The sequence below is a fragment of the Empidonax traillii genome, unplaced genomic scaffold (assembly GCF_003031625.1).
Source record: "Empidonax traillii isolate 1590-97213 ecotype Southwest subspecies unplaced genomic scaffold, ASM303162v1 scaffold695:size336133, whole genome shotgun sequence".
Taxonomy (NCBI): domain Eukaryota; kingdom Metazoa; phylum Chordata; class Aves; order Passeriformes; family Tyrannidae; genus Empidonax; species Empidonax traillii.
The window spans coordinates 24830-46857 of record NW_020955888.1 but is presented as its reverse complement, the minus strand read 5'-3'; the positions used below and the strand labels follow the sequence as shown (position 1 = coordinate 46857).

At 42.6% G+C, this 22028-nt stretch overlaps 1 protein-coding gene across 2 annotated transcripts; it reads left to right on the top strand.

Moving 5' to 3' along the window:
- The first annotated feature begins 117 nt into the window (after positions 1-117).
- Positions 118-9451, top strand: SARAF (store-operated calcium entry associated regulatory factor). Of its 2 annotated transcripts, none has more exons than XM_027899933.1 (6): positions 118-211; positions 815-990; positions 2229-2622; positions 5369-5477; positions 7239-7357; positions 7863-9451. In XM_027899933.1, exons 1-6 carry the CDS (start codon positions 133-135, stop codon positions 7886-7888), a joined length of 903 nt encoding a protein of 300 aa, XP_027755734.1. In that variant the 5' UTR covers positions 118-132; the 3' UTR covers positions 7889-9451. The 2 variants fall into 2 exon arrangements, with proteins under 2 accessions (XP_027755734.1, XP_027755733.1); XM_027899932.1 differs by having other exon boundaries at positions 7236-7357.
- The last annotated feature ends 12577 nt before the right edge of the window (positions 9452-22028 follow it).

The following is a 22028-nucleotide window of genomic DNA, read 5'->3' as shown; positions in this document are numbered from 1 at the left end:
GCGGGAAGCGCCGCGCCCTCGTCGCCCATTGGCCCCACGGACTGCTGCGGGCGGGGCCCAAGGAGAAGCTCCGCCCCGTCCTCTATGTCACGCCCCCCGCCGGGGCGGACGGTGACGTAGCGCTGTGCTGTCATGGCGGCCGCCCCCGTCCCCCTTGTTGTGCTCCTGCTGTGCGCTGCCGCGGGCCCCGTGCGGGGCTGGGACCGTCAGGGTGAGACCCGTGGGGGGAAACGGGGCTCGGCGCCGTCCCTGCCGCCTCGCCCGGCGCGGGGGAAGGAGGGGCTGTGCCGGGGCCCGCGCCAGGGAGGCGTTTGGGTTGGGGCTCCCTTTAAGGCGGCTCGTGCCGCAGCAATAATCCCGCTGTGCGGTCGGGGGTGCTTGTGTGCCTAAGAGGAAGTAGCCCAGGGCCCCCTCGGAAGGGAAGGAGGGAAATGCCGTGTTTCCCTCTGCGCATGTGGTGCTTGCTGGGGCTCTGCGTCCTGAAGAAGCAGGGTACTGCTGCGGCCTCTGTATGGCCAGTCTTGTCCTGAGAGGGGGCCCTTGTGGCCCGGGGGAACGCACCTGGACAAGTGGTGGCAAGCATTAGGAAGAACTTCTTCGCAGGAAGGGTGATTACACATTGGAATGAGCTGCCCAGGGAGGTAGTGGAGTCACCGTCCCTGGAGGTGTTTAAAGAAAGATTGCATGTGGCGTTTAGTGCCGTGGTCGAGTTGACGTGGTGTTCAGTCATAGGCTGGACTCAAGTGATCTGAGAGGTCTTTTCCGACCCTGTTAACGCCTTCGTTCTGACGTTTGTCCTCCCCCACCGTTTCAGGGAAGGTTTTGCTGAGGGACGTGCAGGCGCTCACTCTCCACAGAGGGCAGTACACCACGTCCCGGCGGACACCTGCGGTCCCGCAGCTGCAGTGCACGGGAGGCACTGCGGGGTGTTCCCGCGTTCCCGAGGTGGTTCAGTGTTACAACAAAGGTTGGGATGGCTATGATGTACAGGTAACTGTTTAAAACTTGTTAAACTCTTAATGAAATCATCTTGCCCCACACTCGGTAATTTATGAAGAAGAAAAGAGCTATGGTGTCAGTTCAGCTTGCTTTTTGTTAGATGACCTTTGACGACAAAAACTTAACCTAAATACTTCTAGGCTTGCATTTTCTAGAACTACTGTATGTATATGTTTGAAATATCCTTGAAGGTGCTGATGTAAAAACACAGCACAGCAAACCTTCATTGGTTTTAAATAAAATGGTGCTTGAGTTTATAAAATCAAACTGGCAAACCTTAAGAGGGTACTCTTGGAATTGATATTGCTGTGTGAATTTCCATTTTTTATTAGAGTAGAAAGGGATTATAAATAGTTGCTTCACTTCAACTCTACCTTTTAAACACTAAGTTTCGGGTTTGCATGACTTCCTCTTGCACCCTAAGATCTTAATACTTGTCAGGAAGTCATCACCCCTCTTTGTTTTGTTAGCTGTTACCTAAGCTCCTGTCAGTAGATAACCAGGAATCAAGGTTGAAGGTGAGTGTTAAAACTGACACAGTCAAATTTGAATTGTCAGTTGGTACTGCTGTCCTGAATTATTAATTTAGAAATTACTCCTTTTTTTTTAATTTCCTCTCCAAAATATGTGTCATTTGCAGTTAGAGATGGTAAGTTCAGGTAACCTCAAGGAAATGTGAGGCTGAGGAACCCACATAAATTCAACTGCAGAACCTGCAGTAGGATTGTTAAGTGTTGCATCTGAATGCCTAATGATGTCTGTCCCGATTTCTTTTGGTTTCTGCATAGACGTAAACTGAATCGAGCACACTGGATTTCAGGATCACATGTTGTGTTTTTGTAGCTGCCATCACGTTTGGACAGGACAGGCATTTGTTAAGTAGCTGTTGCACAGCGTATGGCATGCTTTTAGAAGTATTGCATTGTCTAAAGAAGGAGTATTTGAAAAACCTATCCAGTGAAGAAAAACAAAATCTTCCAGTCGTAACTCTTTAGTGTTCTGAAAGATCAGAATTTTTTTTAAGTTGTAGCATTTAAAAATCATCTGTAATTAACATCAAATTCCTACTCCCTTTCAAAATAAGTGCTCAGAAATTTCTTACCCTGCGGCCCCTTAGATAATTTGTTAGCAATCACAGCTTTATTTCATTGGGAATATTTGGGAAAGCAGACAGGTGTTTTAATCTCTGGAGCAGAAGATTTTACTTTGTATTGTGTTTGTTTTTTCAGTGGCAGTGCAAAGCAGACTTGGACAATGCCTACCGCTTTGGACACATAGAAGTCAGCTGTGAAGGCTATGATTACCCGGATGACCCTTACATCTTGAGAGGCTCTTGTAGTTTGCTGTTCAGGCTAGAGCTGACTGAGGAAGGTGAAAGGAAAGTGAAGAGCTCTGGAAGCTTTGGCTCTAGCTATTATCAGTCAAGGCAATCAGATTCTTCTGATTCTGGTTCTGGAGCCATTGTTGTAATAGTTCTTCTTGCTCTTGCTTTTGGAGTATACAAGTTCTTCCTCAGCAACCAGCAGCCTCAGCAGAGTCCCGGTGACAGTGACGGTTTCTCAAGGCCTTTCTGGCAGAGTCAGCAGGCGCCTCCTCCTCCTGGCTTTAAGTCCAGCTTCACAGGTAGGGCTCTGACCTGTTCTCTGTACTCAAAAGAGCAAGCAGGGTTGAACTGTTTTATCTGCAGTAGGGGCAGGTGGGACCAACTTAAAACCAGAGCATTGGCAGTTGACTCTGCCGAATTGGCTGCAGAGCCCGCAGACAGCTTTGCGTTCTGTTCTTTGTTCAAAACAGAAAATAAGGACTTGGTTTTCCACAGGCTTTCAGGGCAGCTGTGCAGCAGGCTGCCCTTTGAAAGTCCCATCTTCCCATGCTCTACAAGTGTTCTTTTCATACCCTGTGACTTAGGAGGATTATAACAGGGAGAATAATTTTCATAGGTAATCTGGAAGAAAGAATGGTCTTATGCAGCCAGAAGCAAACCCATTCCAAAGAGGTGCTTTGAAACCTTACAGAAAGATCTTTCAGCACTGATTTAATTCACAAAGTGGTTAATGGAGTTGAGTATCATATAAAAGCCCTCTGGTTAACAAATGCTTCAGTGTAGTCCCAGTGGCTGAAAGATTTGGTTCCCAGAACAGAGAACAGTGCCTGTGAACTGGCATTAGAGGTGCATCATCTGAATCTCAGAGGGGGCTGTTCATCTGAAGTTGTAAGCAATAGATAAGCAATGACAAGGCTGCAGCTAGGAAAGGGTGTCCTTCTTCTTCCAGAAAATTGATGACTTTTGTCACTTAATAAGTGGTCTTCCTTAGGGAGTCACGGTGTCTAAGGAACATAAACATTGCATATCTGGTGTCTGACCAACTGATGTAACCCTGTGCACATGCAAGCTGCTCACAAGCACTGAAACTTGAATTATATTCTCACAAGTTACGTAATCTTTTTTTTTTTTTAGTGAGGTAGAGAAAGGGTTTAGCAAGAAAATACATAGCAAAGATTAAGTTTACTTAGTTTATATTTTAATAATGCTTATTAATGGTTTCTTCAAGTTTTGCTCAAGCTGCTTGGCCAACAGAGGGTGCAGTGTAACTCTTTGGGATACCCTTGTGCAGGGCATGCCCAGCAGAAACATTCAGATAGATGTACCTGCACCAAAAAATTAAAGGGATTCTGCTTCTTCATTACTGTTGGCTTTGCCAACTGGTTTCCTTGTAGTTATTTTGAGCTGTCTGTGTATGCTTCATGTGCATAAGTGACCCTGTGTAGGCACTGCCACTGGCATTACTGTGGTAGTCAGTGGAGCCCTGGTCATAAGACAGGCTCTGTCATACTGGGCACAGGCGGAACAGTGAAGAGTTAGTTTTGGTTTTTTCTGTCCTGTTACTTGTCGATTAATTGCACCAATTGTTATGCTATTTCACTGCATTTAATATCTGCCTTATACTCTGGCAGCAGAGCAAAAGCACATCTCTGAGTGTGTATGTCCATGTGTTCCCAGGAAGGTATTAATCTTTGGAAATCTGGACAGTAATGGAAAGCAATGTTCATGTATTGCTGTTAATATTTAATTTGCCTCATTTTAAATCCTCTTAACATGCAGAGTGTGTCCTGTGAAACTAGTTTAGCCAGCCTATCTTAATTAAATTCTGCTTTCTCTCTGTTTGTGGTTTGACATGATTCTTAATGTTTACTCTAGATATTTCAGCAAAAAATGACTCAGTTTACTGAGTCAATGTTCAGTCACGGTGCTTTTGAACAAATGAGTTGGTTCATCTCTGAATTATCGTTGTTTTTCCAGTAAAGGAAGTACTTTTTTTTTATTCAAATCAGCATAACTAATATATCATCCCAATGAGAGTTTATATTTCTCTCCATGCATTCAAAATGAAATTCAATATCAAATCCAATGCAGACTGATTATTTCATACCAGTTTGGAGACAAACCAGACCCTCCATGACTTCTACTTACATCATCTCTGGTCCACTTGTTCAGGTGGGCATGTTTCAGGGAGACTCTAATGTTATCTTCCTTGCTTTTTGTACTTCCTTATGTGTTAATCCTGTGATTGAGCTTATTCTTGCATTTGTGTTTTTCTCTAGACCAGAAAATTATTCTACTTTGGGGTTATATTTTCTCTTTTTATTTCTAAATGGAAGACGTTCAGTTCTGACTCAGAACCTCATGTTAAGCAGGTCACATGTAAAAAATATATGACTCTCCTTCCCCCACAACCTACTTGATATGCTTGCAGTTTCATCAAGGTATTTGTGAAGCTGGTGACTCATGCATAACAAAAACTTTGCAATGTGATTGCAGTTAACATGCCTTTTGATAACAAATCCCAGACTAGGATTACTAGGAACAATACAAGTAATGTTAGCCATTACACTGAGCCACTGTGACTCAAATGGTGCAGCTGTGCTGAGTGAGATTAGAAGCTGTATGTCTTTGTGGTTTGCTCACTTTGTAGTCTTACCTCTTTGATTTCTGCTCCTGCATCTACCTCTGGCCTGCTATGTGACCTTCAGATTATTCTTTCGTCCTTTCCTTTTCTATTTTTACTCTTACTTGTCTGTTTATAGATCAGCAGGCAGGGACTTTCCATGTTTTGTGAACGTCAGGGCTGTGAGATGGAGTGGAAGTAGATTTTTAACATAAAACTTCTCAAAGCGGTGTTCGTTTCTGTGTTTTTTCCTGCTTTCTGAAATGTGAGGCCTCTCAAGTTAAGCTTGATCAAGAATCTACTGGAATTAGGAGGAACTTTTTTAATTTTCCATTATCTTTTAACAGGAGAGAATCTTTTTGCAACAGCTGGCCTGAGGATTAGGCTACTAACTGATGTTTCCTATTTTCATTTTGTTTAAGATGACAACAGCTTTGGAATGCATTCCCATCATGGAACCAATTCAGGACCAGGATTTTGGACTGGATTAGGAGCAGGAGGCTTGCTAGGCTACTTGGCAGGCAGTCACAGGTAAAACACGCATCTATCAGATTTTAAGTATTTAAGCTTTCAGGGGGTATGCCATATGCTGTGTTAACATTGTTTCTAAGCTTTCAGGCCTGTGTTCATTCAAGCTATAAAATCCTACCACTAGAAGAATTTTGAGGAGCTATCTCTAGCCCCAGCACCAGAGACATTATAAGCAAATTTCTGGGGAAGAATTGGGAGGACTGAAGTACTTCATTCTGCTTCTGATTACCCTGACCTGGCATGATGGCCTGCAATTTTAAATTGAGCTTTTAAACAATCTACCTGCAGACTGCCTTAAAACACAAATAGTCATATTGAGCATAAACCCGTCTGTAGATAGGTCTCTTCCATCAGTGTCATCTCTGCTAAGGTCAGTCTGTATAGCAGCTGCTCTTCTGTGATAGTCTGTGAGATTAGATTAAACAGCCTTTAATCTTCAGTCTCCCAGTGGCTCATGTGTGGAAATCCAAGAGGTATGGTTTTCCAGAGGACTTGTGGGTCGTACATAAGTTGCATTTTGAAAAAACATAACATAAACAGCATTCAAAAGCAGTTTTGTGCTGGAGTAACCATCTGCTGGTCATACTCGCTAGACACTTTTAGACTTTTAAAATGCATTGGTTTCATTGTAGCAATTTAGTGCCATTTTAGCCTTCACTGGAGAAAATATGTGACTCCTGCAGGGAATCTTTAGAGCCCAAGCAGTTTTCTCTTTTTATCAAATAACTGCATGTGTATTGAGTCTATTCCTGTAGGAACGTGGCAATATAACAGATTAAATATTGCCATATACCTTGTTTTATATTGACAGTTTAAGATAATATGGATAGGTGTGTGTTAAAGCATCTTGATTGTAAAGTTGTGGAGGGGTTTTTTTGTTGTTATTTTTTATAGTAACAGAAGCATTATATTAAGTCTGCTTACAATTCTTCAAAGGTAAAATGTGTTAAAGGTTTTATTGTCTTGGTATTTTTTAAGTTTTGAATACATGACCCTTGTGCTTAAGCACAGTATTTATGTAGTATCTAGAAACAGGTTAGTTCATTGATTTCCACCATCTCTACCCCTCCCCATTTCCATAGCCACATCTGATTGTTCAGGATTAGAGACCTAACTGAGTAAGTTCAAATACGTGCAACAAGCTTCCTAACTTGGGCTTCTTTTCTTTTAAAACAGTCTTTGGTCCACTGTTATTTAATTTGATTTCTTTTTTAATTATGTGCCTCAAAATGCTGGTGCTGGAAAGTGTGAGACAGCTCTTTGTCCATTTCAGCAGCAGGAAATCCCATATCCATGGAAGCAAATAAATTAAATCAGTGAGTCAAAGATCACTATATGTTAGAGTTACTGATACAACCTTTTCAAAATAGTTAACAGATGTTTTCTCTTGGCTGACATGGCTGGGATGTAGGTGTTACCAAAATGCATCTCAGCTTCTGATGTCAAATTTCTTTTCTTGTCTGACAGAATCTAAAGTCAGAATTCCAGAGGGAAAACTTTCCTCATTTGCAATTGTTAAAATTGCTTTTTCTAAAGAATGAGGTTTAATTTCCTTTTGCAAGTCTACAGGTGATAATATAACAACACTGGATATCCTTGTTCTCAACATGTAAATATGTTCAACGGGGGTATTTTCAGCTTTGAAACAACTGCTTGCTTACAGTTGTCCTCAGAGCTGCAGTTGTCTCGTTTGGAACGGTATATTTTTAATTTTTCATAAGGTCACTAACAAATCTGTCCTTCTCCTCTGTTTCACGTCAGAGCACAGCCACGTTCCCCGTATCACAGCATGTGGACAGATCCCACAGCTGCACCTCCTATGAATGGGCACTCAAGCAATTCCACACAAGGGAGCAGTTCAGGAACAAGAACTGCTTCTGGTAAGGCAAAACACCTTTGCATCTCCTGAAGCTTAAGAGACTTTGACCTACCAAAAAATGCAGATATTAGTTGAGATTCAGCAAACATTCTTTGTTTTATTTTATCCATTGGTGTAGGTGGGTATGTAACAATGTCCCATATTTCTGTTTCCTATGGTAGTAGGGCAGCATTGTGAGGCGTGAAACTCCCCACAGGTGTATGGTGGGCATGGTACCACTGATATTGGGTTTGTCTTCAGTGGCAAGGTGCATTAGTTTTAGGGCTTTCCCTTCTGGTGCACACTATACATGCCCTTCTCTAGCAAACATGTATAAACATGTTCTTTGTAGAATGCAGGTTTTCTAATCTGCAAGAATAGTTCTCAGGCCAGTCAGCCCACAGTTGGTTGCTGTTCTGCTTCATGTGAATATGTTTACCTTGTCTCCCCTGCCACCTTTAGCCCTTTTAGAACTAGAGAGTTCAGTGGAAAGGCTATAGTGGAGCTGACTTTTTTTTTCTTTGCAGGCTTTGGGGGCACGAAACGAAGATGAAATCCTTGATGTTATTACATTGGAGTCATTGAACTAAATCTTCCTGTGCACTCGTATTTATTTTTATTAATAGTAGGCTTCAGAAGGGAATGTGAAGTATGAAAGACTGGGCAAAGAGTTCCTTTCTTTCTCTGTGGAAATGTGGATTGTCACTGCTGTGTGTAGGGTATCACAGGTGCTGGAATGTCCATTATTTCAAATCAGCATCTTCTCATACAGAATAAGCTCATCCAAGCTAAGAAAAATGATGTTACAGTGACTACGTCTGTCTATACTTGAGGGATTATGGCAATGATAGCCTTACCAGATTTTTAAACAAGTAGCTTACTACGCATGTTCTGGGCTTAATTTCATTTGATCCAGAATTTCTGACATATTTTTTCCACCTCTTTCTTGGTAGTCCAGCATCCACTTGATACCTAAGGAGTGTTGCTGTTTGAAGCTACTTTTGTTTGTTGTTTTAGAATTCATGTGAACTTTACTCTAAGTGCAGTCAGCTACTTAGATAAGTGCTGAGTTTCTCTTTAGTGGAAAAGAGTAAAACTGTGTAGAGACTAACATTAATATGTTTGTATCTGTGCTGTGTGACTGTTGGAGCTAAAATTTGGAGATTTGAGGATGCTCCATGTTTTAGAGCTTATTTAAGGTGACTGTGCAGACCTGGGGGATTTTGTGTACAAATTAGGGACAAATAAATAAGTAACCTGAAAAGAGACAAGATGGTTTTTCTCTAATTTGAACCTTTTTCTGGAAGACTGAGATAATATAAATTTAGGTAACACCAGACATTTTGCCAGCATTGAGGCCACAGACTTCGCTCTTAATGGTGGATGTTGGCAGTGCTGTGAAAACTTCTGATGTGAATGGTCTGTCCTGATAGATGACCTGTCCAGGGCACAGTAAACCAAAGGTGCTTATTGCAAAGGGAAGGGAGTATTCTTAATGCAGAGCTGGTAGAATCTCTAGAGCACAGCAGGCCTTGATACTAAGCAAACAGGAAAACTGAATGTCTAATGGGATGGAAACTTTACCCAGTATTCTTTTTAAAAACAAAGTGCTGTTAGAGAGTGGGAAGCAGAGAGGTTTTATTCTATGATATTTTGGGGGCTCTAAGAAGTATCATACAGTTCTTGTGTGATTGACACTGCCCTGGGAGAGGCATTGCTGAAAAGGAAGTAGAGAAATTTCTCAGGACTCTGGGAGGAGGGCAAGAGTGAAGGATGGGCTGCTTGACCCCCAGGTCTTCTCCAGAGCTCATCCTAATAGAGTGCGTGTGCACAGGTTTTGTATGCTGGCAGAGCAGGAGAAGCATGGTTTTCGGCATTGTGAAAGTACCGTGTCTGGGAACTGATATAAACTATTACAGCAAAAGCAGAGCACTGTTTTGCTGATACAAGTTGCACCTCCACAAGGAGATTTAGCGGGTCTCATTAGTTTCTAAGAAAGTGACTTCAGCATAACTGATCAGAAAGCAGTTGCGAGTACAGAAAGAAGTGGCTCATATGATAACGCCCAAGTTCAGTGTCTGGCTTACTCAAAATCAAAGAAGAAAACAAAACCAAAAATAAACAAAGAAACAAAACCTACAAAGAACATAGAAATTTGTATGAAGTCAACAAAAGCTATGAAAGAGTGCTTGCAGTGAAAATGTTATTTTGAAAATATCGAATGAAAATCAATAACTTGAGGGTTAAATGGTGGTTTTCTTCTCAGAGCTGCCTGAGGGTTGGGGGAAAATAACTGCATTAAGAGTCTGCGTTATGAATCTAAAAAGGGAAAGACCTTACTGATGGTGTATTAGAAAGTTCTACTTTTAATGAAAAGTAGTATATGGTAAATCTCTTACCTTTTTGACAAAGGGTAGCAAAATAATGTATTTTAAATGTGGAGTTTTTACTTATTTCTAAGTATATTCAGGTTGAAACTTGTCACAGTCAATATTCTCTTTGTCAACTAATTAACTAACAATGAAACTGGATTTTTGCTAACTGGGTAGTTTGAAGCTGAAGTTTGCTTTCAAATTACAATGCACTATGAAATGTTTTAGACAATGTTTTCATATGTATTTATGTATTTATATTCTGCATGAAATGGGATTTGATATATGAACCTGATGACTACTGACTACAGTTTCTGAATCTGTAGGATATTTTTGCCCTTGCCTTTGATAAAGTAATGAAATACGTGAATAAGGAGTACTTTTGTCTTTAAAGCACTATCCTGAGGCCTGCAGGGATGGCATGTTCTGTTTTTTCAGAGTTGTCTATCTCCATCCACTTCCCGTGTGGTGTAATATCATCCTTTACCCCCAGACGCAGACTGGGTAAGCTGTATGTTGTTTCAATAAAATAAAACAATTCTGGGAATAGAGCTGTTGTACTGATTAGAATTTCAATAACAAAATACTGAACTCTGTAAGGAATGAAATGCTTTCTTGTAAATCATGGGTTTGGATCTGAGTCTGCAGAAAAGCTGTGTTACGTCAGCGAGTTCCTGGTTTTATAAGGTGATGAGCTGAACCTTTCAGAAGAATTTCTAATCACTGCTGTTCCCGGTTGTGGATGTAGCAGAACTCTACACTGGTACAGCCTAAGCTGACAGATCAACTTCTTGCACAGAGAATTTGTCACTGCTGGATAGAGACCTGGTGTACAGATAAATCCAGTTCTACTTCTCGGCTGTTGTAAAGTAGGGTTAAACGGAGGCCTGCAAATTCTGTTACTAGTGCTTCCTTGGTCAAACATAAGGGATGTGGCTGATGCTCCTAAATGAAAAGAACTTGTGGAAGGCAGCTTAGAGCTCATACTTGTGAGAGGCCTTGAGCTTCCTTCCTAAGCATCAGATCTGGAAGGTCCTAGTCTTTCTTCTGCTCCTGGGCAGGGTTTTGGCAGCATCTTCACAGCAACTTCATAGTTGCAAGGCATATGCAAATGCTTAAACTGTAAAATGCTGTAGTAGATAATTGCAGTTCTATTTGGCATCTGGAACTAGTACTGCTCATACTCTGACAAGGCTTATATCCTCACAGAAAGCTACAGCTCATTACAGGAACGAAACTCCTGGTTTTACAGCTGACTTCCCCTGAAGCATGTGATGAAAGAAAAAAAAAGATGCACAGAGATAAGCTTTTCTCTGTGCTGTTCTGTCTTGTGACTCAGCTCCCAGGTCAGATCTTGGCTAGTTCTGCAGACTGCCTTGCTATGCACCTCGCTCTTTTCTCTCGGTGCTGTGTGTGTGTGTTAGACTTATTAGCAAGGCGAGATGGTAGGTTGTTGTTTTTAAAAGTAAAATTCTTCTATGATCATCACTTTACATCCCTGAGTTTCAAAGGGGAATCAAGCCAAGTGGCACAATTTCTGGCACTAGGAGTTGTTGTACAGAGAAACTGCTGGAATAAAGTAGCAAGCAACGCCTGCCTGCATAGCCATCTAAAAGCTCAAAATGCAGCATTTGCACATAAGAGTTGTCCATTTAGCACCTATTAAAAGTGCTGTATTTTTCCCCCTTAGTAAAGCAAATTAGTATTCTTAATATTTTCAGAGTACCCTATCAACCAGTGATTGTGGTACAGAAATAGCCCAGCTGCCAATGAACTAAAGTATATGAGCAAAACCACAAAAATCAAAAAAATCTCACAGCAGTGGAATCTTTACCAATGGACAATCCTGTTGTGTCTAATGAAACATAATGTCAGGTCCTTCTTCCATACCTATTGGGGCAGTTCAAGGTTGAGTGCTGCGTGGGAGAGGCTCTTTATCACTCACTGTATTTTGCTGAAACCTTCCTCTGCAGCAGATTCTCTTGCTTTCTTAATATCGTGTGTGAATGCCGTAGTCTTCACGTTCCAGCTGTGATTTGCCAGTGCTAGTGTCAATAATCAGCTGATTCCCTTTATGTGGCCTGTATATCTTATCTCCCACTGTCTTCCATCCTGTAGTTACCTCTGTTCCTGGTGAGTGTCCATGTTTCTTTTAGTAAGAAAGTGATGAGCACTTGCAAAAAGTGCACTGAGCTGGGAATGGGTGGAGTAGATGGAGTTGAAGTCAAGCAAGCAAACTGTCAATCTGTGAACTGACCTTTGTGGGCAGCATGTCTGTGGGAAAAAAAAAAAAAAAACCACGTTTTTTTAGCCTTCTGTCAGAGAAACATTTTTGTTGCGGGTACAGTATTGGCAGCTGGTGATTGGAGCAGATTAAGGGCTGGTGAATTGGCAGCAAGGAGAAGACCTGAAAACATCCTCTGCACCCTACCTTACTTAAGACTTGTATAACCAGGAAGCTGGCCTAGGATGTGCTAGCTCAGGCACTCCACAGGCATGCCATTGCAAATCCTGTAGATAGATGTATGTTTAAAGATGCCAGGTGCTTCTGAAAATGCTGCAGTGTTAGTGTCAAGCACAAGAAAGGGGACTTGGCCCTGTGTCCATGTGTACAAGGAACTTTAGCTCATTTACTGCATTTGCTTTGACTTCCCTGGCATCAAGATTCTCGTGCAGTCTTTGCTCTGCAACTTTATTTGGATGTCATTGTGCAGGATCCTCCGACATTTGGGCTTGAGATCATAGCCCTGACATCATTGCCCCTGTTAGCCTTCCTCTCTATGCCTCCTGTGTCCTTGTAATTAGAGTGTGGGGATGTGTTTATTGAGGCAGCACTGGAATTACCATCAATCCAAAATACCTTTTGCTGCTGCTTCTGCAGAGTAATGGGAGTTACTCATCTTCCAGTCAACTCCTGTGGTCATTTTCCTGTCATTTAGCAGCTGTAAATGCATTGCATCTGCTTTAGTGGACAGAAAACTATTATGGTTGGGGGAACAAGAAAAGAAAAAAAAAAAAGGTATAATGAATGTAGATAAAATGCTGAGTTGGAACAATTTTGCAGAGCTGACCTTCATGCTGGGATTACTTTATCAACATTCTTTCTCCAGGAGTTGGAGGAGTACTTTATTGATGTGGATTTAAATAATTCCATCAGTGCTTTCTGCACCACTCTGGCAAGACTGAGAGACTTAGAACTCTTAACAGGTTCATCTGGCCTGTTCAGGGGTCTTTGTAGTTTGATACACACCTTGCAAAGAATTGGTAGCAGTAACAGATGAAGTTAGATCACTGCAGAAATTCATGTGGTTGCAGAATAGACAGAAACACTGATCTGTGCTGTTTCTGAAACCGAAGTAAAAATCAAGCTCCAATCAGGATGAAACAGCTCAGAAAGTTTTACTTGTCTTAGCTTTGAGTCAAGAAGAACCCATTCAGCACAAATTGTCATCTGCTGCTGACACCTACTGTCAGCAGTGAAGTGCTCTTTCCCTTAGGAAGGCAAACCGCGTGTCCACATCTGACTATTAGAAAACCAGCCAGGCCCTCTGGGTCATAGTGCAGTGTGAATCTGTCATGGCAAGCTCGGGTGGTTAATTCTACATGCTTTCCTCCATAACAGGTGGAAGGATTTATTTCCTTTTTAACAAGGAGTTGGGGACTAGGCTGTAACTAAGGAATGTGTATAGAGCTGAAACAACGCAAATATAAGTGATGAGAGGAAGATCGCACTTGATTCAGGTAATCCAGTTTTACTTAAGATACTAATACATTCCCTTTAGCTCAGGTAATGCAGCTGCTAAATAAAAGTGTTTGGGTAGATACTGACTTCTACATTGCAAAGCTGCTTTGGATATAGCTGGGAAACACAACTCTCTGCAGCAGCTCAGAGAGAAACCCAGCATGAACCATCTCCAACGGGATTCAACCAGAGCAGAGTAGGGAGCAGGGAGCCCCAGACAGGAATCAGGGAGTGTTTCTAGCCTGAACGTGCTACCGAGGCATCTGTTCCTCTCCAGTCTTTGTTTGCTTAAGCACCTGAGAGGCCTCATGGAGCAATGAGTGCTACCACTTAGCCTCAGCTTGGCAGTCCTCCAAGCCAAGAGGCTGTGGGTGAGGGAAGATTGTATTTTATGACCTTTGGACAACATGTCAGGAGAGGCCCGGGTAGACAGCTGAGCTGCAGGAATGTTTTATGCCCTGGAATGACAAATAAAGCAAGGGTATGGAACAGTCAGCAGAAGAGAGCTTTAAAAAGAGATGTAGAATGCTCTGGTGGAGCCATTCGGCACGTGGAAGGGTGTACTGTGTACTGTGGCTGCAGCACACTGAAGGAGCTGCATCCCCTAGTCTGCATGTGGCTCATGAAGACCCTGTATTAATTCAGCTGCTGGGTCAGGCTGTCCTGACTGTTCTCTTGCTCTCCTCCCAAATGCATGGCCTAAGCACACATCTTCACAATCTTTCCAGCTCAGAGACAAGGTGCACCTCAAAACACAGGCCTGATTTATGAAAATTCCCACTGCAGCATGTTTTAAAGGCCAAACCTAAAGATGAAAAGGAGGGGATTGGGTGATTTTATGTAAAAACAACACATTGGTGACTGAGCCATTACATGACTTCTGGCTCAAAAATCCCTAGAACTTGAATTCCAGAAGCAGAAGGTTTTGATGGCCTCCATCAGAGTTGGGGTACTGGGGTAGGCAGAGCTTTCCTCCAAGGCAGTATGATAGCTCTTACATCATTATCTACGGGCAAAAGGATCTACTTACCCTAGGCACAGCTTCCTAGCACAGAAGGGTAACACTGACTGAAAAACACTTTGTCCAGTACGGTTTGCTGAAATTCTGCAAACAGCATAGCTCTAATTGCACTAAAGCATTTGCTGGTATAGGGGGAAGAAGAGAAGAGTACAGATATTTTGTGTTCCTGTCCCAGTATATGTTCTTGGCAAAAAATTTAAATGTAGCCCAAACTTCCTAATAACGTTATCATAATTGTCCTCAGCATTTCTGTTAGACTGATGATTTCAGGAAGCAGTTGCCCTTACTGCATTCAAACATTTTCACACTTTGCAGACAAGTCTGCTAAACAAGTGTTAATTTCTCAAAGTGCCAGACAAGGGCAGGTAACATGACTTGTCTTCCAGGAAAGTTCATGTATGAAATGTGGATGTTAAGAATTTCATGTTCTCTCATCTCAGTAAGTGGCATGATTTCCGGCTGAAATCAGGAGAAAGGCACAGTCAACATACTGGACAGCCATTTTTACTGAACATCCTAAATAAACAGCCAATTATTAATTAATCATTTGTGTTTCAAGAGATAGAGCTCTGTGCTATATTACAGCATGTCCTATATTACAGTGTTCACATATCAACCAGATTTACAGAAGATAGATCTTAAGATCTCACAGATCTTAACAAATAAAATCTCAGTGCACCTTTCCACCTGAGACAGGAAGTCTACTTCTATAAGCCATGTGAGAACTGTAGGGAGAAGAAATAATTTTTATTAGCATGAAACAGAGCTTGCATTTTTCTTCAATATGCTTTTCCAGCTCATTTTTCCTTAGCAACTTACCATGCCACTGAAGCTCACTGAGTTCAGATGACAACACCATCTGTCCCAGAGGAGGCCTCCGAGCAGGCTGGCTGGCAAGGGCACAGTTAACAGGACTGGTGATTTTCCTATCCTGCAGTAGTGCCTCAGCACCTCAGCTCAGTCTGGAAGAGGAAACGCATCATACTGGGCACGGTTTTGCCCCCAAGTAAGATACAATCCCCTTCCTGCAGGTCCCCCAGACAAAAGTCTGGGGGAGGGGATCACCCTGCAGGGATGGGTGGGAAGTGGTTTTTCCGGTTCCTTTCTTACCTTGTAGCAGAGGTTTGTTAGCTCACAATGAGCTGGAGAGATACGAAAGCAAAGAATGAGAGGGGAGACATTAATAATACAGATTTGAGACTTACCTGTGGTGTCAGTGGTGAGGAGCTGTTAAGGACAGCTATTGGTTTTGGGCTGTTTGTTTTGTTTTGTTTGTTCATTTTTTTTTCTAGCTTCCCATTAGGAAAAAACTGGAGGCAGTAAAAAAGTCGCTTTGTCTGCCCAGAGCAGTACATTTTCCATATTTGAAGGAAACGTTAGGCTTCGTTTAAACATGGACATTAGCCAGTGTTGTAGTGATTGGTGTGGCTGCATCAGTGAAAACTCTCTTGGAACCATGCCTGAGCCCCATAACTTACCCTGGGAACAGATAGGCAAGGAACACTGTTGGGGGCCTTGTCCATCTGGTAACTGTGCGTCCTTCCTGGTGCAGTTTTCCCAGTGTGCAGAGGCACAGCGTGGCCAAGACTTGAGCTGCTGGAAAAGTCCGTACAACTCCAGGAGAGTGCACAGAGAGTGTGCTCCGGAAAATGCTCATAACACTTCATTGATTCTAAGGGATTATTTCAGGCTGGTGAAACGATGTTTCTGTTGACTGAACAATTATTCCTGGAGGCGAAGTGGAAAGGTTTATATGTTTCTGTAGGCTGTGTTTTCAACTTTTTTTCCCCTGAATAGTTGCGCTGGTGCAAACACCAAACATAGAAGAGCTGGGCTAGAGTGAACGCTGGATGTTGTTTAGTTATACTGCATGATTTTAAGTACTCTCCCCTTCCTATTGTCCAATCTCAACCCCCTTTTGTCCCTGGTACTGGAAAGGTACAACTCTTTCAGAGAGTCCAGCTCGGGTTAAATATTGCCTGGTTGTCAGAGGGTGAGCTTGTGCTTGCTGCAGGTAGGAGATCTGGCAGTGGCTGCTGTTCTGGAGAAGATAGGGCGAAGACTCAGTGAAGGAGGGAACCGAGGAAGAGCGAGCTCGATTAAAGATGGGGTAAACATCCCAAATGGGTTTGGCTGAGTGACACTTCCAAGCCAGGGGGCATAGGAAACCTGGTGAGAAGCAGGAGCAAGAGGACTGTGGCTTAAACCCAGAGATGTTTAGGAAAATTAGGTGGAATTTCTGAACTTGAGGTGAATAAACCAGATTCTTCCCAGCAGGAGTTATTGAGAGCAGACATGCAGCATGGAGTTTGACTTCCTGGGAATGAAGGGGAGAGCAAGCAGGACTGTGGTCACAACAGCTGAGCCCCACCACACAACTGCATGTTCCTTCCAAAGGGGCCCTTCCCTTACTCTTCCTCATACCCAGTAATTGTACGTTATATCATCTCTTCTCCCCACATAATCCCTGTTGTTGTCTATTAGCCAGTGGCAAAGATCACAGGTCTGTTGCTTAAAAAACACTTGCTCACCCAGAGAACTGTTGTCAAACACCAGGCACAACATTCCCTACCCTGCCATCGCCCAAGACAAAAGGTGTACAGCTCCAGATCCAGTTACACCAGTGTTCCCATACCAGACAGGCTTTTAAAAACAGTTTACGAGTTGCTGCAGCTGCACCTCTGTTTAGGCTGTGGCACTGTAATACCAAGCACAACATTACCCTCCCCCTCCAAACAGTTACTCAGGCAACTTTAGTTTTAGAAGCCAGGAATTGCTGCAGAGGATTAGGTGCTGTGTGCCTAGCCCTGACACCCGACTGCACAGCTTCCAGCTGCAAACTTGAAAGCACATTTTCCACAGCACTCGGTACCTACCACCTCTCCCTTCCATGGACTGAAACAATTTGGAAATCCAACCACATAAATGGGAACTGTGTTAAATCTGATGGCGCAAAATTAACTGTTCAGAGCATCATGAAACAAACAGGACTTGACAGGATGTGTTTTGTGCCAGGTTCGTGCTTTGAGTCAGATGGCTGTGGTGGATTAGGTCCGGCAATGGCAGCCCAAACGGTGGATTTACTGCTTGATAAAATCACAGGCACAGCAGTTGGTAACAGCCATGTGTTAGAAGCCAAAAGATGGTTTGAAAAGGCTATGTAAAAATAGGTACAAATATTAAGCCTGATTGCTTATAGAAAAATACCCTGTGAGTATAAAAAATAACTTTGAGTAAATACTTTGCCCTTTGCCTTATTTGAGCATGGTGTTTTGTACTGTATAAAATTATAGTTTTGCCAAAATTTGCCCCTTCACAGTATCAACTGCTATCCAAGAAGGCAGCACCATAACAAATGCAATCTATTCTGTGTGCTTTTCTGAAAGACCAAAGAGTGAGTAGCTAAGTTCGGATAACCACCTGTGAACTCGTATTCCCTGAAACTGACCCCGAGTTATAGTCATTTCTAGGCAGAAGAGCTAACATGGCATTTCCACTGACCCTGCAAGGTAGAACAGGGCAGTGCTGCTCACCAAAGAGGAACTTCTTGGACGAGTAATTTTAGTATGTGTTGTACTACTGATCCTGTTCACCACACGGGAAACCTTCATGCACAGAGGGAGGAGGTGCCACAGTGGCATAGCTATGAGTCAGAGAATTTTACTGACTCTTTGAAACAAAATAATTTATTAGATTCCTGTCATCATGAGATGTAGAACGAGCTTGTTCAAAAGTACTAAAGCCAGAATTTCTGAGATATAAGTGATGCTGCATAGAGCTTGAAATTTTGGTCCATTCTGATCTTCAAACAGGAGATGTCTTGCAAGTAGCAAATGAAGCAAAACAAAACAAGACCTTTTTTTACCCAGACAGCAATGCTTTTTCTCCACCAGCACCAAAAGAGATTCAGAGCACAATACTGCAAAGTATATATATGGTGTGAGGCTCTGAATAGCATTTTAGAAGTTCAGCAGAGCCTACATTGTATTGTTAAAGCAATAGCTTGTAGGCTCTATGCCTGGCAGTGAAGCAATTAATATTTAAGTTTTTTAGAACACTGGAACCATAAACACATTTTTACAACATTAACATAGTTACGGAAAACTGGCTTACTTGCAGAGTACAAAAGATGAGAAATCTGGTCAGACTGGTTTCTGAAAGGTGAAAGAGATCTCTGTTGAAGTGATAAAGATTAAAATACTATTAAGATAACATTAATAGTGGTGCTTTCAGGAAAGCCTAAGCATTCTGGTCACTAGAAAAAAAACATTATGAGGAAAACCAGACAGCACAAAAAACCCGCTTCCAGGCAATGAACCTAAAAGGGCACTTATGTCAAATCCAATTGTGAAATTATACACAAAGGAAAGAACCAAAGTTCCCTTAGGAACCTCAAGTCATCTAAAATGCTTTAACAGTTCTAAATGCAGCGCCTTTATTTTTATAACAGCTGGATGTTAATATTAAAGTATGCTTTCTATTAAAAACACAGTTTCAGCTCCCTGCTCCCCAGCTGATGCAGGATGGAAACAATCCATCTGAGTATTAACGTCAAGTTTCTTGTTTTGGCAGAAGTTTTTATTTACTATTTCGTTTTTTTTTCAGACTTTGATGTGGATCATTTCTTTCATGATACATATTCACTGCAGAATTATCTACATGCGAGCTGCTCAAAAGCATCCTGACCACAAAATAATTGATGTAGCCACTTCCGTGTGCTGCTAACACTTCTTGGGGTGCACATGGGGAATTTTTTTGGAAAGCACTGGAGAACTAACAGCACTTGACTTCTGGCACAGCTAAGGAGTGGTGTAACTTGAGTTTTAACCTATAAATCTGATGGGGCAGCCACTAGAGTTAAGGGGGTTTATGTACAGCACAGGCTTGACTTAGGAGCAATGTTCACCTGAGAGGTCAAAGGAGATTTTCACCAGGGAACATGTCTTTTGTGTCAGCCCGGCATAAGGGGAATGTTGAGCAAAGAGCTGTCTGCAAATAAGGCAAGTTCTGCAGGAACAGAGGTAGGCAACACCAAGGTCACTACCTACAGAAGCTGGGCTACAGTTGGATTCTACTTTTCAGAGCCAAGTAGCTTGAGCCAATTGCATCCATATATTTCGGAAAGGCAAAGCTTTGATGTGAGTCTATCCTCTCATGAGCTCAAGTTTCTCTTCCTGAGGAGTAGCTCAGAGCTGCAGCCTGTATTAATACCAGAGCATGGCTGTGGTCCAAGCACCCAGCTCCAAACTATGGGTATTCTGGGAGCAGTGAAGCAGGAGGAAAGACACATTGACTTAGCAAGAGTGTGATGTTTAGGCAAAACACCTCAGATTAAGGTTTTAGGGCAACCTCTTTCAAATAAAGCTGTAATATAATAGATATATAAATATATAAATTCATAATATTACATGCCTGTATTACAGAATTCTGGATGAAGAAAATGACAGGCATAGATGGAGGCTGGAGAAAGAAGCTTGCCCTTGGGAAACAGAAAAACCCAAGTAGAAGTAGGGCCAGTTGGCAAGATTTGCAAGCACTCTTGGCACTTCTGTAACTGCTAATGAAAGAATCTTTGGGGGAAAAAATACACAATGAGGAAACTTCTCTGAATATAAAATATAAAAGGCTTTTTTTTTTTTTTAAAGAGGTGGGAAGCAACAAAATTTCTTTAAAACAACTTAGAAAATGAAACCTTATTGAAAATAAGTTAGGTTTTTAGGTTATTTATGTGCTTTGATAAGTTTTACTCAGCAGCTTTCTGAGAGCTGAAGGACCATGTTTCAGGTAAAAATGGCACTGAAGTGTTGCAAGGGACCACTTTCACACTAAAAAACTCCTCCGGCATAAAGCCCAAATCACCGCTGGTCTTCACCAGACACTGCAAAAAACATGCAAAGAGCTGACTTGTGACAGAACCATGGTGGCGTTTGAAAATAAAGGGCAACGGTGTGCACCTGTCACAGAACCCTGGAATTATAGAAAGGCTTGGGTTGGAAGGGAACGTTAAAGATCATCCAGTTCCAACTTGCCTGCCTTGGGCAGGGATGCCACCCACTAGGTCATGTTTCTCAGGGCCCCATTCAAGCCTTGAACACTTCCAGGGACGGGGCATGCACAATTCTTCTGGGCAACCTGTTCCAGTGTCTCACCATCCTCTGAGTAAAGAATATCTTCCTAATCTAAATTTCTGTTGTTTTAGTTTAAAACTGTTCCCCCTTGTCCTGTCCCTATCTCCCTGTGTAAAAACTCACTCCCTTTGTTTTATAAACCCCCTTCAGGTACTAGAATGTGCTATAAAGTCTCCTCAAAGCCCTCTTTTCCTCATGCTGAATGACCCCAAGTCTCTCAGCCTGTTTTCATAGGAGACGTGCTCCAGCCCTCTCTGAGATTATCTTTGTGGCCCTCTCTGGTCTCGCTGGACACCCCTCACAGGCATGTTATTAAGGAAGGTGGCAAGGCACATTGAGCATACACATCAAACCTCTGCTGTGCAGGTCAGAAAGGTTGTTAAAGGAACAGATCAGAGATACTCTTTTAGATACCTCATTTAAATAACCAACAGAGTATCTTTACAGTCCTTCAACAATTCCTGATGTAATTTGCATTCTCCAGCTGTTTTTGCACCTAGGAAAAAAAAAATTTGCTTCCCCCACTTCAGGAGAAATTGCTGCTTTGCCATGCAGGGAGGCTGGGCCCATCTGCACCTGCTGCCCAGTATAGCACAGCTCTCTTTGAAGTTGGCCAGATGACACAGGGAGGGGGGTTTCCGCAGCCTCCCAGTGATGTCACCTCATTAGGTATTTGGCACCTGCTGAAAGGTCTGAGATTTATGAATCAGCTCAGCCTGAGGAGTTTCAGGGCCAAGGAAATTTTTCAGATATTCATGTTGAAGAGCCACATGAGTGTCCAAAAGAAAGAACCACTAGGAAATCTGAGTTCCTCATTTAGGATTGGGATTGTCACACAAGCAGGACTGCCTACTGTTCCTGAGCTCTCCATTACAGGGACCTGCCACAGCCAGCAGATGCACAGCCAGGCTCCACAACAGGAACTCATTGGGGTTTTTCCTGGTCTTGGAACTAGGAATAGCTGTGGAGGTTTGGAGTCCTGCGACTGCCTGAGGCACTTTATGTTTTGTATTTGGGTAGTTTAGTCACCTAGACCATGCCACGGTGAAGCAGGGTGAATCAATGAATCAATGAGGTTGGAAAAGACCTTTGAGATCATTGAGTCCAACCTATGACCAAACACCACCAAACTAAACCATGACACTAAGTGCCACATCCAGTCTTTCCTCACACACCTTCAGGCACGGTGACTCTGAGACCTCCTTGGTCAGTCTGTTCCAATGTCTAATCACCCTTTCTGTGAAGAAATTCCTCCTAATGTCCAACCTAAACCTCTCCTGGTGCAGTTTAAGACTCTATCCTCTTGTCCTGTCAATAGCTGCCTGGGAGAAGAGACCGACCTCCGCCTGGCTCCAACTGCGTTTCAGGCAGTTGTAGAGAGTCATAAGATCACCCCTGAGCCTCCCTTTGTCCCAGGCTAAACAACCCCA

Coding starts and splice junctions, on each gene's coding strand:
- SARAF (XM_027899932.1), top strand. CDS start 133: ATGGCGGCCGCCCCCGTCCCCCTTGTTGTGCTCCTGCTGTGCGCTGCC. Junction 2,623..5,368: donor CTTTAAGTCCAGCTTCACAG/GTAGGGCTCTGA, acceptor ATTTTGTTTAAG/ATGACAACAGCTTTGGAATG. Junction 7,358..7,862: donor AGGAACAAGAACTGCTTCTG/GTAAGGCAAAAC, acceptor TTTTCTTTGCAG/GCTTTGGGGGCACGAAACGA.